At 45.1% G+C, this 18,460-nt stretch overlaps 1 protein-coding gene across 1 annotated transcript in view; it reads right to left on the bottom strand.

Annotated features, from left to right (window-relative positions):
- The window catches only part of LOC119178550 (lysosomal cholesterol signaling protein-like), a 147,562-nt gene that overhangs the window by 38,870 nt on the left and 90,232 nt on the right, over positions 1–18,460 (bottom strand). The window contains exons 7-8 of the mRNA XM_075867939.1: positions 16,271–16,439; positions 13,651–13,815 (exon numbers count right to left, since the gene is read on the bottom strand). Coding sequence (XP_075724054.1) covers positions 13,651–13,815; positions 16,271–16,439 — 334 coding nt within the window. The remainder of the gene's footprint in view (positions 1–13,650; positions 13,816–16,270; positions 16,440–18,460) is intronic.

The raw sequence follows: 18,460 nt of genomic DNA, 5'->3' as shown, positions 1-18,460 counted from the left end.
ATATGTTTGCCGAACGTGCTCCACCCCAGCCTTACAAAAATATAACAGTGTTAAATAACGCTCCACATTGACCGTTACTATAATTAAACAGTATTTTTAAGCATATACGATTTCTTTGTTCATATTATACTACGTGTCTACAAGTCTATTGCAGTCATTAATGGCAGTGCGTATCAGTGATCGATAAAAAACATCATTATCCTGAATGCCCGTTTAAACCAGTACAAGTTACTCATCCGCCGCGAGTGACGTGGCGGGGGGAGAAAAAACTTTATTGCACTGGTTATGACCCCCTTTATTCTTCGGTGTATAAAATAAGTTGCGAGCTCGTTGAACTGTAATGCTCCATTTTATTTTGTTTTGTGTCCATGCGTTTGTAACCTCCATTCCCCTACTTACCACCGCCATTTCATGTAAGCCACGCGAACTCGATCATCTTCATGTTCTTTTACGGTGGCAGTATGGCTTCCGAAAAAATCACTCTGTAGCGAGCAATGGAGTTTCGCAAATACCTACCTATAATGAGCACTAACAGGCACTTCACTTCTCATGTTTTGTTTAAGACCTGCAATAAACTTGGCATGTACAGCGCTTCTCAATACCTTAAAGTGAGGCTCGCCAAACTCGCAATAATCGTATTATTTTCTGACTTTTCAGCTCAAGAAATATACCTAGAATCCGTGCGTAAGTTTGTCACTAAATTGCAAAGCCTTGATTTTGCAGAACTCTCGCTTTGAGCACTTCCACGCGCAATATATGAAAAAGACAATTCTTGGCCGATTTCTACGAAATATTTCATTAAGCTCTTTCACGGCCGCGGCTTCACCCAGTTAACGTGATGCTGCTATCGGTCACTGCGGCTTCATTTTTACCGTAGACTTCAAAGGAACATAACCTATTCTGTGGCTGGTCTGGTATTGCTTATTGGCGAAATACAAAAAAAAATTCAGCGCTTGGCTTTCCACTCTGATAGAGTTAAACGTCCTACCTATCCAACTGATTAACAAGTTTCTTTTTCTTTTATTCTTTTTTTACCGAGAAGCCCTTCACATACGAGCAAAAATACCTCGCAACGACCACCTGCTTTCGTGTTCGATGTGAAATCTCTAATAATTTTTCGCACTTTGCTGTGAAGCCTGTAGAGGCAAGCTGTTTCGTTAATAAGCAATTTTATTAAGCCGTTTAACGGCCTATTAATACGGTCTTCGGTGGTTCTTTTTAAAAGACCTAGGAGCTTGCATTTAAATGCTAATGAATCCTGATCCGAAGTAGATATGGAGTCGCGGGAATTTAATTAGTGACTTTTGAGTACCCTGCGAATCGTTATCAGGGGACCACATTTTTAATCCCTAAACAGTCTTCGACATCGCTAGTGTTTTTAGAATTTCGCAAATCTTTTCTTTTTTTGTCTTGCAACTGCTACACTCAATAACGACACACTGCCACGACCGCTTATCGACTTAGTTTCTGGTTTGATGTGGCTTCACTCACGAGATATGTTTCGCGTGTCGACATTACTTGGTGCGAGCGGCGCCGGAATGTCTGGACCATTTTTCGATTGTTTCGGGTGGTTCGGATGAGCTTGCGCGCACGATGCGACTAGTACAGTTCAGTGTAAAGCTATAATCGAAACCACGGCTACTGAATGAAAAAATTCAGTGGCCGTGCCCGGACGATAAGCTCAAGCTATATAGGTTCCAAGTAATGTATGTCACAGTCACTGTGACGTTTCTGATAATATTGAATGTGATGCGGCCAGAGGAGAGGGTGGGGGTGGAAGAAGTATGTGTCGCTTTGGTGCGGTCACTTGTAAGAAAAATAATATCAACTCTGCCTTCTGTCATCGCTGTCCCTCCAACTGAGAATTTGCATGAGTGCTTCATCCAATAGCGTTCACTTGTTATTGTCCCAATGAGAATTCGCATGAATGCTGTTTAGAAAAAACACAGCGTATCCACGAGGTGCATGAGGATCAGTTGAGCGAAGCATTCGTCAGTCCGTCCGCGCTTCTGTTTGTCCGTGTGTCAATCTGTGCGAGCGTCCATGCATCAATCCATGCATCCGTCTGTGCGTCCGTCTGTCTGTGCGTCCATCCGTGAGTCCGTGACTGGGTTCGTTCATGCATCCGTCCTTTCATGCGTCCATCCGTCCGCCCATTTATCCGTGCGTCCGTCCGTGCATCTGTCTGTCTGTCCGTCCGTCCGTGCATCCGTTACTGCGTTCGTTAATGCATCAGTTCATCCATGCGTCCATCCCTCCGTCCATTCATCCGTGCGTCCATCCATGCGTCCATCCCTCCGTCCATTCATCCGTGCGTCCATCCGTGCATCTGTGTGTCTGTCCGTTCATCTAGTGAACACTCTAAAGTACCGCCATCTCGCATCTTTTAATCATATATTCATCATGTGGAAGTACCGCCATCCAGCAAACATTCCAAGGACTAAACGAGAGGTGGCCCTGCCGGACTGGAGGAGTGTCACGCACGCACTGTCTTACTGCCTGCACTTCGGGTCTAGTACTCACCTTTCACCGCATCTAGTTCCTGGCACTGTTGCCCAACCCTCGATAAACCTTGCTAAAACCGAGGAGGTTAGGCCCAGTGAGTTTAACGTGGCAACCTTTCCTTGTCAGCTAGGGCTCAAAGGTCGTCCTTCTGTTACAATTGTTTTAGTAAGCATCAATTCAAGGCAAATATTATGGGAGATTAAGTCACCGACACTCGTCTCTGTAAGGTATTTCATCAGAAACAACTATCATTTTGTTTATGAATAACGTGCGCGGCTTCCCTTCTCAATTAATAAGGGTGCGCGCATGCCGCTCTCCTAGTCCGGCTATGGAGGTGGCTGCCTACTACTACGATGAAGACTACATACATCGCGAACGCACGACCCCAAAAAGTGTTCAACGATATAGAATGCATGGTAATCTACTATGGGAGAGCGTAAAGTGGTCCCGGCATATGTAATCAACTGCGTGCTATGGTATAGTGTGTTTAGAAAAAGTGGTTAACGCTTAAGAGTACTCGGTACTCTACTATGAAAGAGCTGAAATCCGTCCCGTGGACCTCACACCAGAAATTTTCATCTGTCTGTCCCAACTCAGAAGCTGCTTTACTTAAATATAATTACGTTCAATTCCCACCAAACATTTCAGACAGTTTACTTTTTTCATACCAACAAATGTTTGTGTCCCCGGTTTTAGGCCAAATTTTAAAGCATTGCGGTGAATTTCTTCAGGGATTCTCATATCGTTGCTCAGCTAAACGAAGTGTTTTCGGGCTTTACGCTGAACTTCTTTTTTTTTTTGTAATAAGGTGAAAAGCAGGTGGCCTACTTTTCTTAGGGCAGAGCCTACTTTCTTTTTATAGATTGCAGTCATCTGTACAGGTGTGCACGTCGTTAAAGCGGTGAGCCGGGGTTGAAGAAGAAACGTTGCATTTGACGGGCGTGTGTACTCCCCTTTGACAGCATGAGCGAGAGTGGCATTCAGGGAATCGGTGGCCTTAAAACCGTAAGCGCACGCTATATATTGCAAGCTATCAGTGGCCCTGCTAAATTGTTGCAACAGTGCCGAAAGCACACCAAACGACGAACGTAATAGAAGGGCAAGCGTTGTTCAATGAGTCCCTTTGTCTTAATTTTAGGGGTGAAGCTCCTTATAGCGGCACCCGTTCGTCCCACGTAGTCGTAGTGTGTAACCAGTCTTACATTTTGATATCCAAGGTGGTGCCGGTGAGAGATTTCTTCTGTGCGTTGTTGAACAAAACAAAAAAATTGCAGCGTGCGCGTCATATAAAAGCCGAATTCTCCGGTCTCTCATTCCCCCTTAGCAGCCATTAGCATGTACATTGAGCACTATCTTACAAGAAAGGGTTGCTACGTTATACTCGCTGGGCGTAACCTCCTTGGTTTTAGAAAGGTTTTGCGAGCGTTGGGCCGCAGTGCCAGGAATAGAGTGAACTAATATATACCATGAACTCGAGGTGGTTAAAGGTAAGAAGTAGACACGTAGCGCAAGCCGTAAGATGGTGTGCGTTGGCAACCTCTCATTTAGTCCTTGGAATGTCCGCTGGATGGCGGTGCTTCTATATGCGGAACATATGATGAAAAGAATTGAGATGGTGGTACTTGGAGTGTTGACTAGATGGACGAACGGAAACACAGACAGATGCATGGACGGACGCACGGATGGCTGCACGAGTGGATGGACGCATGCACGGACGCAGGGGTGGATGCATGGACGAACGCAGGGATTTACGCACGAACAGACGCACGTACGGATGGACGGATGGACGCACGGACGGCCACACAGAAGGACGCTTGGACGAACGGATGCTTCGCCCCACTCTCCATCATTCACCATGTGGATATGCTGCCATTTTTTTTATTTGTTACAGGAATGTGGAGGATTACGAACTAGCCCGTTTTTAAGCCATGCTGCCGTTATCACAGGCGTGCGCATGCAGTGTTTTCCATTAGGTAGAGGGTGCAAGTTTTACCGCCTCTTCTCCATTTGTCAAGTACGAAGGGACGCAAGCTTCGTAATGAATGAACAAAAAACTCGGTGTTCCTCATTGCACACAAACTTAGGATGACTGCAAGGTAAAACCCATCTTCTTGTCAGTCGATGTATTCTTCTGCCCCATAGAGTTCCCTCTAAATACGCTAGAGGGAATTCTCGCGCTAGTTTCTATAGGAGCCGCAAAGCATGGCGCTTCAGCAAGCATGAGAATGATACGCGGATATGTCTAATCATCGTACTTCTGGCTCCATTGGGGTTCGCGTGACTTGAAGCCTTTCATAAAAAAATCAGCAATAGTTTATCGGTTACGCTTCACCACCCTAATTTTTTAGGCTTACCATTTCAAATCGGGTCATGAAGTTCAAGAGGGTTCGCTTTTTCTTCGAAACGAAACTGTGCTACAGCAATAAACGAAGCTACAAGTGTGATTCGAGGCCCGTTAGTACAAAAACTAGGCAAATCCGCGTACTACCCATCATTCCCATGGTGGCTGAATGATCGCAGCGCGAGAGTCTCCTGTAGTAATTTTAGGAAACTCTACGTTCAGCCCCACCCCCCTCCAAAAAACTTCAGCATCTGACGGGGCTTTGCATGGCCTCGAAGATCGGAAGCACCTCACCTGGTTTTGCATTGCCGCTGTGATTGGGACTCGTTTAAACAAGCTACTATGATATGGGATGATGTAATCGTGTGACTTTGCGTCACGCGACGTCACACTGACGTCGTGATGCCGTCATAACGTCATTTCGCTTCACTTATGCCCGGCGACGAGTAACTCCGTCGAGGCGGGATGATGACGCTGACGGTCGAATTTCACGTATGATGATGCGTTTAGGGCTTTCGTCCTAAAGATGGCTCTCACAAAGGCCTGGTTTTGGTCTCCGGCTTGCCGAGGCCGAAGGGTAAAAGTAAACAGCTCTTCAAGAACTGCACCAGGGGTTCTCTGCCATAGTTATCCTATGCAAAATCAAAGAACGCAAATAAAAAAATCTAAGGCAAGTTCGCACTATAGTGGGGTCAAGCTTGAAGGAGGTGTGCAGCTAAATGGCCTTTTTCCTTTCCCCTCACTTCTATCTTTCTTTGTTCCTCTCTTTCATTTTTTTCTTTCAAGATTTTCTCACTTTTATGGCTTCCGTTTATAAGTATTGTTTTTCTCTGTATACATTTTTCTTTTTTAGAGCTACTTTTATCTTTTTTTATTTTTCTCTCTATTCTTTATTTCTCGCTTCCTCTTTATTTCTACCTATTTTTCCCTTAATGTATATTTCACTCTCTTTACCTGATTCTCTGTCTTTCTTCCTTTTTTGTCTTTATTTCTTTTTTTGTTTATTTTTGTGTCTTCCTTTGTTTATAACACGTCCTTCTTTTCCCCTCCTCCTCATCCTTACATTTCTCTTTCTCCTTTTGCGCTCCTCATGACCCCCCCCCTCCCCTATGTGCGCATGTTGCTACTGTTCCAAAGTTTGAGCAAGCTTTGATTGCAGGCCGTTTCGCATGCTGCCAGCAACCACCGTGCGCTGCTAGCTGTGGAGGGAACGCGAAAGAGGCAATATATATACTATGCATGTGATGCTCACTTCTGCTCGCGCTATTAGTCCTGCCAGAGTTGCGGTTCACACCCCACACGGTGGTCTAGTGACACTCGGCTGCTGACCCCCAGGATGCGGGGCCGCATTTTTCGACGGAAGCGAAAATGCTTGAGGCTCGTGTGCCTAAATTTAGGCGCACGTGGAAGAACCCCAGGTGATCGAAATTTCCGGAGTGCTCCACTACGGCGTTTCTCATAATCATATGATGTTTTCGGGAAATTAAACCCTAACAGTTATAATAATATTTTTGTTAGAGTTGTGATAGTAATCGTTCTTCGTAATTGAATGAGATGTGTACCTGTGTGCGTTAAAAGTCGTCCTCACTGATTTAATTAGTAAGCGAACGTTTACTGCTACACATGTGCCTAATAAAACGAAAAACCTTACTTAGTATAACTTTAAAGTTATGCTAAGTAAGTAGCACTGCATTGGAATTCTAATGCAGTGCTATCGCAGTCACTGTTTGATCTTTGGGGGATCGACTGTGTGAGTTCTCGCAGTAGTGGTCCGTAACCACGTCAGGGCCATCGACATGACCGATCTTTTAGAAGCGGAGCGAGTTTTTATGACAAAAAAACTGCCATTTATGAAACAATAACTAGAATTCGACAATTGTGCCTAATATAATATCTGGTGTTCGAAGTACTAAAACCACCGTATGATAATTATACAGGCGGCAGTGAAGAGCTCTGCAAGCTTCTGCCATCTGGCGTACATTAACTTGCACTGGCATCGCACAGTACGACCTCTAGCATTTGTCCCCATCGCAACGCGACCGCTGCGGCCGATGTCGAACGTGCGACTTTCGGGTATGCAGCTGAGCAGCGTAACCCGAGTACACCCGCGGCCGGCATCATGCCTTTTATGACCATAAGCAGTTTAACCTTGTAGACTCATCATGAACTTGAGTATTTCTAAAAACGATAGTCTTTGTTGGGAACCTTCGATTTTGGTCTGTCTGTCTGTCTGTCTGTCTGTCTGTCTGTCTGTCTGTCTGTCTGTCTGTCTGTCTGTCTGTCTGTCTGTACATTTGTCTGTTTGTCCACTCTTAACGGCACCGGATAATTGAAACGGTCGACCCCCCATCCACAGTACCACCAATGTTGCTCAAGATTTCGCGTTCATACTTGTGCAATTGTCATCTAAAAAGCAAATATTGCGCATGTCTGGGGCACCATAACAATGTGTATATAATCTGCATGTGCGTCTTTTACTAGAAAAAGCATACATAAGTAATTTTAAGGACCGTAGCGCTTATCACGCTGCGCTGACCATGCAACGGTTGCACGAAAAGGCGAGTGTTTCCAACGCTTTGCTAAGATGAGACGGTGGTGGCACCTACCCGTCGCCTTGCGTTCTACACCTTATCACCTCTGAGATGGGCTCGCACACCCTTCTCAGAGCCACGCGCTCCGTTTTGCAAAAAAAAAAAAATGCCACATGGCGCTCATGTCTCACGTGTGACGTGGCTTGATGCGCTCGTTTGCCTCCGCTGCACGCTCGAGGCACTCTAACGCAGCGTCTCCAGAATACCATTCACCGATTTTCTTGCGCAGAACATCAAATAAACGTTTTGTTCACTCTCTCTACACGCAAGACTATCGTCTTTCGACGACATTTGCAGAATAACATGCAGATACGCGGTCAATTTTTTTCTGTTTATTTCTTTGTTTCTTCCTCTTTTACGTCGGGGTCAGCAGCCTCGATGCCAACTCTTGGCCGTCGAAAATGAGCACCAGTTGGCACAAAAGAGTTCCGCTGATTCAACCTGTCAATCGGAGTCTCGGCGCCACCGCCTGTGATACTGACAGGCGTTGACCGTTGACCGCGGTCCCACCCTTAATGCTAGTCTCCCCCGCCTCACTCCTTTAGGGCTTATTAGGTGAGCTTGCTGACACTGCGAAGCAGTGGCTTCCGCGTTCCACCCCATAAATCTTCTAGATGGACTACGCGATCGAGTCACGCAGCTTTCCAGCCACGCTCGGCGGCACTCTTCACTGACTCGGTGCTTTGGAAGCGCACTTTAACAATCAGTATCCTCTTCTGATTCCCTTCAGGTTTCCCCTTATCCATCTGAAACTCGTTTTCCCATCTCTGGTGCATTTAAGTCTCCACGATGACAAAAAAAGGGCTATTTCCACAGTATCATTTTTTTTGTGCGAGAACCGGGGCATAACTCGTAATTAATGTGATCTTAAAAGGGAAGTGAAGAATTTGTCTGGTGTTATCTCGCACAATTGTTCTTACGAGAGCGAGTCTGCGCACTGATGTTACCCAATTCATGTCACGAACAAGTATTTATGACTCGGAACATTGCCTAAAAACGCTAATTCTGCCAAAGAAAATGAATCAAACGTGGAGCACGTTAGAAATGATTGATAGTTTCTCGCCGCGTGAACGAATCTGAGTAACGTTACTTAACCAGCGACGATTGGTCATAAGAAACGTTTACGACGGTTCCTCGCTTCCTAGATAGGATAGAGGGAAATTGAGAGAAAGGAAAAGCGGGGATGTTAGTCAGTCCAGGAGGGCCGCTAGGATCAAGGACGTTAAAGATTTATTTAAGCCTTTTTGGGTAGGACCGACATGGTGGGACTGGAGGTGTTCGGAGGGGGGGGGGGGGGCAGGGAGGTTAAAGTGGTATATTGCGTTATACACACTTATCGGAGCTGTTCAGTACGTGCTGAGTTTAGCCACTATGCGGAACTCGGCGTCGAGAAAAACACTACTGTTCCGCTTAGCTTGCTCGAAATATTCCCCGTTGTGTAGCTATTGAAGAAAATTACTTTAGTAACCTATTTGCAGCCTTATCGAATGCACCATGTGTGCGCAATGCTGCTTCTTGTGCCTGGTACGACAACTAACAGAGTTAGTAAAAACTGATCTCCCAGTACTTGCTTTTGTTTGAGAATTGTGGCGTAGTCCACCGTTAATATGAACTTTGCTATCGATTCCACGTGGCCGTTTACTGCGAATAAGCAAGATAGGTGAACAGCAGCGGGAGAAGAAAAGGAGGGGGCTCGGGATCGAACTAAGTGAACGACAACAATATCGCGTGCCTTATCGGATGTATGCCATCAGTGTGCTCACTCGCTAACAGCCATGACGTCACCATATCCACTGTTTCTATGCGTCTACGACCTTCGAATAATGCGTTCGATGCTCTAACCACTGAGCTATCACAGCGGCCTCTTTCTATGCGTCTAGAGAACACATGAACTCTGTTGCACTTGGTCCTATCGGTTGTAAATTAGCTGATGCTATGAAGCCTCAGCTCTCTACAATGGAACACAGCAGAAGCGGGAGCTAAACTGATGTGCAGCTTCAGGCTGGGCCCACTAAAAACGCCACACCAAGTGCTCCCTCCAAATACCTAAAACACAATAAACGCGGAAAATCAAAGCAGTATGTGCTGTTCAGCGACGATGATGACACAAACAAGGTCACGTGAGCAAAGTGCGATACGGGAAAAAAGTACTTTTAGATGCGGAGCATCTTATACTCGCGCCTTGTAGTGCGCCGTCCGCACCGCTTCTCGAACATTCGACAGCTGACGCGCGCGCATGCGCCGTCGCGCCGTCGCCCACTCTTCCACCATCTGTGCATCCCTTCCTCCTCTACACACCGCGCGCGCTTCACTCCTCCACCATCTGTGCACCCTTCCTCCTCTACACACCGCGTTCGACATCTACAATTCTCCTGATTCTCCAGTGGACGCGCATGTGGCGTCGCGCTTCGAGAACATTCAACAGCTGACAGTGCATGCGCCGTCGTGCTGTATATATACTCAAGGTCAGCGCTCGCTCGCTCAGTTGCCGCTCGTCGGTTGGTTTGTACGGCGCGTCGACGTCCAAGGTCGCGGTGAAATGAATTCCAACGAATCCACAAACACAATGATCGACGTCCCTTCGACCAGCGCCGCCCTTTCGCATACGTGTGTACGTGTTCACTCATTTAACACCCCCTCCTACAACCACGTTAACCAATTTAGCCATCGACCCAAGTAAGTCGCAATTTAACACCCCATTTCACAACCACGTTAACCAATTTAGTCATCGACCCAAGTAAGTCGCACTTTAACACCCCGTTAACCAATTATATGGTCCGCATCCTCCTCAGTGTTCCCCCGAGGGAAGCTGCGGGCAATTTTTGGAGTATGTTACGCTTTACCATGACGTGATCAACTTTGAAAAATGCGACAAAAGACGGTTATAGTTTGCCATTGGCGTGATAGCGGGGATTAAGGGAATATGTAGTGTTGCCGTGCCTCCAACGTTCTTTGCGTACAACGCCTTATCGTTCAGGGGAAAAGCGTTTACATGGTTTACATGCCCCAGCTGGAACAGTAGTGCCACCTATAGGAGAGAGAATAAGTTAAAGAACAGTGAAAAAAAAACGTTAATGTTTGCTTGTGTCACCACGCGAAACAATCTTCAAATTTTTGTAGTACTAATAAAAGGAAATAAATATGAACCACGCACCAAACGCTAAAACGTTTCTGCTGCTGATTTGTTTACGTCGTTCTTCTAGTTAGGCCTAGAAACGTTCGAAATGTGAACCTAACTAAAACAATTACGCTAACTTATTCATAATACTTGGTCATCGAACTTAACCGAAGGAAAAACAAAGTCATTATAAACAGGTGTTTGTGGCCAACGAAGTGAATCTTTGAACAACTGCGTCATAATTAATTCGAAGCGGGTCTCCGAAACCGACGCCATTTTTTACGCACACTACGTAAACCGCGCTAACACAGTAACGTTAAATCTGAAAAATTGCGTGCATACAGTGAGTGTTACGGCTCACGTACGTTACTGCGCATGCGCACTTGAATCCCTTATGCAGTAATTACGATACGCTACAGTTTTCGCAGTGCGATGTATCAGAATGTCGCTACTATAGAACTTACATTGACAATGATACAATGACAATCGGCAGTGGTCGATTTATGTCGGAATTTTTTTTTAGACTTGTGGAACTAGAGTGAAAAAAAAATGAACTGCTTTTATCATGGCGTGAAAAATGGTCGAAAAGGCAACAACTTATGAATGCCAAGCATTTCCTAGCTAACTTCGGCGAGATTGAGCGTATCTATCTATCTATCTATCTATCTATCTATCTATCTATCTATCTATCTATCTATCTATCTATCTATCTCTTTACAACATTTACCTCTCATGGCCGTTTCGATGATGGTATTGATACCGAAATTACTATGGCATAACGTGAATGCATGACGAGCATCACTGACTAGTTGTAACATAAAAATTGACATATCATGGACGTCATGATTTGCATTTCATGGTATTACTGCTCTGGTGGTGGTTTCGTTCACATGACATGTTGCAAAACTGGTGTGGTGTGCAATGACTGCATGGCGAACACAAGTGACAGACCCTAATGTAGAAACCATGGCATGCATGTCATGTAAATCATGACTACACGACACGCTCCTGGTGCACTCGCGGTTGTTCATCACGGGAGATGAATTGATGACGAAGACATGTGACTGGTGCAAACATGATAATCATGAGATGCGTGTCATGTAACATGACTACATGCCACGCTCATGATGCAATCGTAGACGTTTCGCTAGCTTCACATACACGAAATTTGGTATTACGTGACGCGTGCATGGACGACGAAGGTTAAATGGCAAGTTCAAACATGATTAACATAAAATGCGTGTCATGTTAAACATGCGTACATGCTACGCTCGTAGCGTGCTCGCGGCGCTTTCACTAGCTCCACATATTCGAACTCAGGTATTACGTGACGTGAATGGACGACAAAGGTAAATGACTCGTCGTAACATGATAATCATGACATGCGTGTCATGTTGAACATGAGAACACGCTACGCTCCTATCATGCTCGGGGCTCTTTCACTAGCTCTACATATGCGAAATTTCGTATTATTGACGTGAATGGACGACGAAAATAAATGACACGTCCAAACACGCTAATCATGGCATGCGTGTCATGTAAAACATCACTACAGGCTACCCTCATAGCAAGTTGGTGGACGTTTCGCTAGCTTCACATATACCAAATTTGATATCACGTGACGTGAATAGACGACGAAAGTAAAAGACACGTCCAAACATGATAATCGTAGTATGGAAGTCATGTACGGCATAATTTACGTGTGCCCCGTAATGTTCTGCTGAATTTAATGTGACATATTAACCGTCCTCATTCGTGCTTCGCATATCATCGATTCCCACTGTACGTGAGATCTGCCAATTTTTCATAAACGGCGCTGATTTCAAGTAGACCACTATCCCGCAACCTATACCTGAACATACTGAAAGCTCAAACACATTCATACGCTCTGAATATCAGCAACAAACCTGGAACTGTCTATTATCTTAACAACCATACCGTGATAAGGTGACCATTTATTTGCTTTCCTGCGACACTTAGTAATGTCATGCCAGCTAGCTTCTTTAACGCGCCCCCGACAGTTCATACTAGTCAGAATAGTTTACTGTTTGCTCAGATGTGTCTTTTGTCTCTGTTATCCACTTTTTTACCTTTGTCGTCATATCTTATTACCTTCATCTGCTGTAGAACACGAAGTATGGTTAGCGAGAATACTTAGTTTTCCATTCAAATATGCACCAGCCTCCGTCTTCCTCTCGGTCCCTGGAAGCTTCAAGTTTTAGCCTTGACACAGTGAAGCCAGAGTTGGCTACTGTTTCGGGCAAAGGAATCACCGCAATTGCCTTTCTCGTCGTCTCGTCGCTCTTCATTTCACAAATTCTGTATCTGCTTGTATTAAAACGCAACACTGCGCAGAACTAGAATTTTTAGGTCGTTACATACAAGCGAAAGATACTCACGCAAGTAGATACCACATGATCAGAATAATATAATAATACCATTATTATTATTATTATTATTATTATTATTATTAATATTATTATTATTATTATTATTATTATTATTATTATTATTATTATTATTCACAAAATGCGATGTCTTTTTATGATACATTCCTTGATCTTGGTGTTTTTGATTGTCCACGGTCGTTTTTATCTAAGGTTTGCACTGTCCTAATGTAGATTTCAACAATGTATACATTCGTCCTTTTCCCGCCTTTCAGGACAACTTTCACATGGCATTGTATATTCAACATTATTTTTCACTCTCATCCCTTTATTCTCACCTTGTCTTTTTATACTCTCATAATGCTTTAATCTCCTCTTGTCTGTTTGTACTTGCGCTTTTTATTTCATTTTTTTGAAGACTGTATGTATAGTGCTGTTTATTTTATTGTTTTACTTTCGCATGGACCCCCGCACAAATGCTTTATGGTTGTTTCTGGAGACGTTAAATAAACGATTGATTGATTGATTGATTGATTGATTGATTGATTGATTGATTGATTGATTGATTGTGCAGTGACAATCGTTTCACGTCTATCAAAATGGTACCGCAAAGGCGGGGATCAAACCCGTGATGCGCACGTCAGCAACTGACCACCCTAACTGCTGTGCCTCGCAAGTTACTCACGCAACTGGCTCTCGCCCACTTACGGACGCCAGGAAGCCGAGTCCGCTGACTGAGGCCAGGACCGTCCTCATTTGCAAATGCGGCGTGACCACCGGCGCAGGCGTCAGTCCTTCGTCGCTGATGACCGCGGCCGAGGCGTACATCACCGGTAGCGAGAGCAAGGTGCACACGCCAACTCCGGTGGCCACCTGCGAGACACGTAGACAGGAAAACACACGAGGCCACGCTGGAAGAGAAGTCAAAGGAAGCGTACGGGGCAAAACAAATGGGGTTGTAACGGCTACGGTGTGGCTTCTAACCATTCCAGAACACCCTATCCTCAATCCGAGCTATGCACAGCGCGGCTGTTTTAAAGCCTTCCGTTAGTTCTTGCATAGTGAAGAGAAAACAATCATTAATAGGCAGGCCCTTTTGTTCATCCTCTTCCTCGTGTACCCTTTCTCTCCCATAACACGAGCGCAGATTTGCCTTTCGTGGGATGCCACGGCTCCGATTGGCGAGAGATTGAGTGGCCAGAGAGAGAGAGAAATAGAAAGGGATAGAAGCAGAGCAGAAGAGGCAGAAAGCAAAAAAAAAAAGAGAGAGGGAAAAGGATAGAATGAGAGAGGAAACGAGATGTAGATAGAGAGATAAAAAAATAGAAACTGCGAGAAAGACGGAAGTAGAAAGAAAAAAGGAGACAAAAACAGATATGAAAGATGGAGAAAAAGAAAGAGAAAAAAATTTAACAGCAATAAAGCAGCCCCCCCCCCCCCTCCTGCATGCTTCCTTCGAGCGTGGCACTGCCAGGGTTGAGCTGCCATACACGAGTAGCTTTTTTTTTTAATTTCTTGTTTCGTAATGAAAGGAGAGAAGAAAATTATAGCACGTTGCACTTTTCTTATGCCGTCACAAGAGACACAATGGAATAATTCTTACCCGTTCCCGCCGTTTTTCGGGTACCTATTGACGTATACAGAATGAAATCATTGAGTGTGCGATAGTATTTATTTATTTCCAGATACTGCAGGTGACATAAGCCTATTGAGAAGTGGATAAATCAGTCCATAAACATAAGACAGGAAATGTTAAAATTCTTTTATAGGTTTGAAATGGGAACGAACTACTCTGCACCGGATGGTGTACAAAGACAGAAAAGGCACTGTCTGCCAGTCAGCGCCTTCGCTGTATTTCTACCACCATCCTTTGCCGGACGCTATTTGTTTCCGACTGCATGGTGTGCCAACCGGCATGCTTACGTACACTCCTGCAGTTAAATTATGTTTATTTGCTATACAAAAGGTATACCGGCGTGATAGCTTGACACAGTTTTGTGATTCGCAAAAAGGAATTCGGTAGACGATGCGCCACGACAAAGAAAGAGGTAATGTCGGCAGATTTTACATCCTGATTCAGAACTCGTTCGTCGAGCAGTCTGATTCTCACAGTGAGTACCGTATGTCGTAGGAGGAGAACTTCTCTGTGATTGAGTGCAACGGTAGTCGTGTCTTCTCTTTACGGCATTGTCTTTCGGAGCTGGCCGTCGGGGAAAAAAACGTGGGAAGGGGGAGACGCAAGAGCGGGAAATGGGCAAAGAGGCGAGAAGAGAGGTGGTGAAACGGGCGGCGCGCTTTCAGTGCACTCTACTGCTCCCACTCTACTATTCCTTACGAGAACCTCAGCGGTGCATTTCCATTCATTGGCGCGCTCGTGCGGCACTTATTCATGAAAGTTGGAAGTGCCGTTCAAACTGGAGCATAAGCATCCATGAGACCGTGAAACTTTGGCATCGGTTGTTGTGCGTGGGAAACGCGACAGCTGTGCTGGCCGCTGTGAACGCACAACGCCGCTTTGCTTTGCGCCGTGTAATCACTACAGCCGCGCCCTCTAACTGGCGTGGTATTGTTACGGTACGAGCACACAATGTGGGTTGTTTGCGCACGTAAATGGATACATACATACATACATACATACATACATACATACATACATACATACATACATACATACATACATACATACATACATACATACATACATACATACATACATACATACATACATACACACATACATACATACATACATACACACACACATACATACGTACATACATACATACATACATACATACATACATACATACATACATACATACATACATACATACATACATACATACGTTATCGTAAGTTAACATCTCTTAGCTCACGTACACACAAGACACCGAACACTGCTTAGAACACTATGAAAAATACAGTTTGCAGATCGCTGAGTTCCTCATATTTCGCAGCTTTCCCACTGGCAAAAAACTGTGCGTCTGCAGCGTTCCGTATGCTCAGTGAAAACAAAAACTGCTTCGAAATGAAAAAAAGAAGAAAAAGCTTCCAGCTCACACTCGCACGAGACATCCTGCGCACAATGTGGCAGAGGGCTGCCGATTCTTCTTATTTCCCGATTCCCATCATGCAGAAGCGAGGAAAAAAAATACGGTAACACAAACACACAAACACGAACGTACTACATGAACCGGGCGCAACTATCGCGTCAATAGTGTTGCTTCCTATGTCATGGCCATTCTCATCCTTTGTCCATGGTTATTACATGTGGGCGCTTGTACCACGACCGAAAAGTTGGAGGAAGCAAGCAGAAGGGAATCCTTACCGTGGCTGTTGGCACGGCTCTCTGAGAGGCGTACAGGATCACAATGGGTGCCGTCGGGGCGGTGCCGTAAAGGAAAGCGAAATTGGCCTGGTCTTTGACACCGGACTGCTCTCCGGCCTGGTGAAGTACTAGCTGCGCGGACACTTTGAGGAACATCGGTAGAACGAACCTGAACGGCGGCAAAGAAAAAAAAACGGCAACGGCGCATGTGGGTGAACAGAGCCTCCTCTGAACAAGCAGGCGGAAAATAAGAGATGAAACAGGTCTCCGAATAAGTTTTAGTGCAAGGCTCACCACTTCGAACAAGCCATTATTGTTACCAGCGGTTCTTTGAAGTATCGATAGTCATGAAGTTAGGTTACTGCATGTTTCGTTCCTATACCCCTGAAGTCTCTTGAGATTTTTTTGTTTTTCTCACGCTGACGTGCTCATATAACGTATCCTTAATCTTTCTTTAATCTAATGGAGCCTTTTAGAACTGGTATACGCTAGGATTATATATGTCTTTACAATTATACACAAAATATTTCTCTCTTCCAGCCCCCAATCTTAATTGCCGATTTCTCTGAACTAGCCTCCTGGGTATAGCTCTCCAGTGTATTTTGGCGTTAGCGTAGTTTTGTTTTGTTTTCGTCGGGACAATTGAGACCACCTGAGTTGGCCACGCTTAACAGAACCTCCAGGAAGATAAATAGTGGTATCAGGCAGGCCTCAGACAGCCTGTGTGACCCGCGTGTTTCTGTCTACGCAACCGGTAGAGCAAATTGGGTTTCCATTATTCAGCTCCCACCTTTACTTTAGTTCGCATATGAAAAAATATTGTAAATGCAGGATCACACTTGTGGCACATTCATTTTCCTTTTAGAGGCGACGCTTCTTAGGGCCTAGCCTTGCTGGCCTCCGCGTCGGTCACGTGGAGATCCGTGGATGTGATATAAATATGAGACACAAATGTTTAATGTTAGACTAATACCAATCATAATTATGACAGAACAGTATAAAACCAACAGAATCATGAACTTTTGTACCAATCGGTGACTTCTTTGTATTTTTTGTGAATCCTATAGGACCTATCTTTGTTGTGGAAGCTCACTGTCTGCTATCATAGTGGTTTCAAAACTGTATGGAAGACCAACAATTCTAGTTGTGAAATGACAATATAAAACACCTACCACAGCAAACCCTTCATACTCGCCAGCGGCTCTAACGTGGTAATTATGAACCTCCTATGGGGGTGCCGAAAAACTTTTTCTATTGACTCCCAAAGGGCCCTAAAGACTAGATAACATCGTCAGCCTGGGACATCATTGGATGACACCACTGCTTTGCTCGTGCACTCAGGGCCTGTAGAGCCCCGAAGTCGGAACAGTTATAAGCTGGGTCACTTTCCAGTTCTCTCGCGTAGGACGGCGGAGGAGAGAAATAGCTGTGCTCAGTTTGCAGTTTTATGCTATGTGGAAGACATCAGCTGTCTCCCAACATTGATTGCACCTACCTGTGACTGTGGGGTCAAAGTATTGTAATATTATGGAGGCGAAAATGCTGTAGACCTATGTGCTCAGATTAGGGTGCACGTTAAAGAACCCCAGGTGGTAAAAATTTCCGGACTCCTCCACTACGGCGTCTCTCATAATCATATGGAGGAATCAATCATATTGATTGATACGTGGGGTTTAACGTCCCAAAACCACTATATGATTATGAGAGACGCCGTAGTGGAGGGCTCCAGAAATTTCGACCACCTGGAGTTCTTTAACGTGCACCCAAATCTGAGCACACGGGCCCACACCATTTCCGCCTCCATCGAAAATGCAGCCGCCGCAGCTGGGATTCGAACCCGTGACCTGTGGGTCAGCAGCCGAGTACCTTAGCCACTAGACCACCGCGGCGGGGCATTTGAAAGGGTATCGTAAAGAAATGAGTTAGTGGCGTTGTTTATGCTGAATTTTTCGGGACTTTATAGCAAATTGATTGATTGATATATGGGGGTTATTGTCCCAAAACCACCCAATGATTATGAGAGACGCCGTAGTGGAGGGCTACGGAAATTTCGACCACCTGGGGTTCTTTATTGTGCACCCAAATCTGAGCACACGGGTCTACAACATTTCCGTCTCCATCGCAAATGCAGTCGCCGCAGTCGGGATTCAATCCCGCGACCTGCGGGTCCGCAGCCGAGTAGCTTAGCCA

Source organism: Rhipicephalus microplus, chromosome 1, assembly GCF_043290135.1.
Source record: "Rhipicephalus microplus isolate Deutch F79 chromosome 1, USDA_Rmic, whole genome shotgun sequence".
NCBI lineage: Eukaryota > Metazoa > Arthropoda > Arachnida > Ixodida > Ixodidae > Rhipicephalus > Rhipicephalus microplus.
The sequence above is the reverse complement of the archived record's forward strand: the minus strand, read 5'-3'. Positions and strand labels throughout refer to the sequence as shown.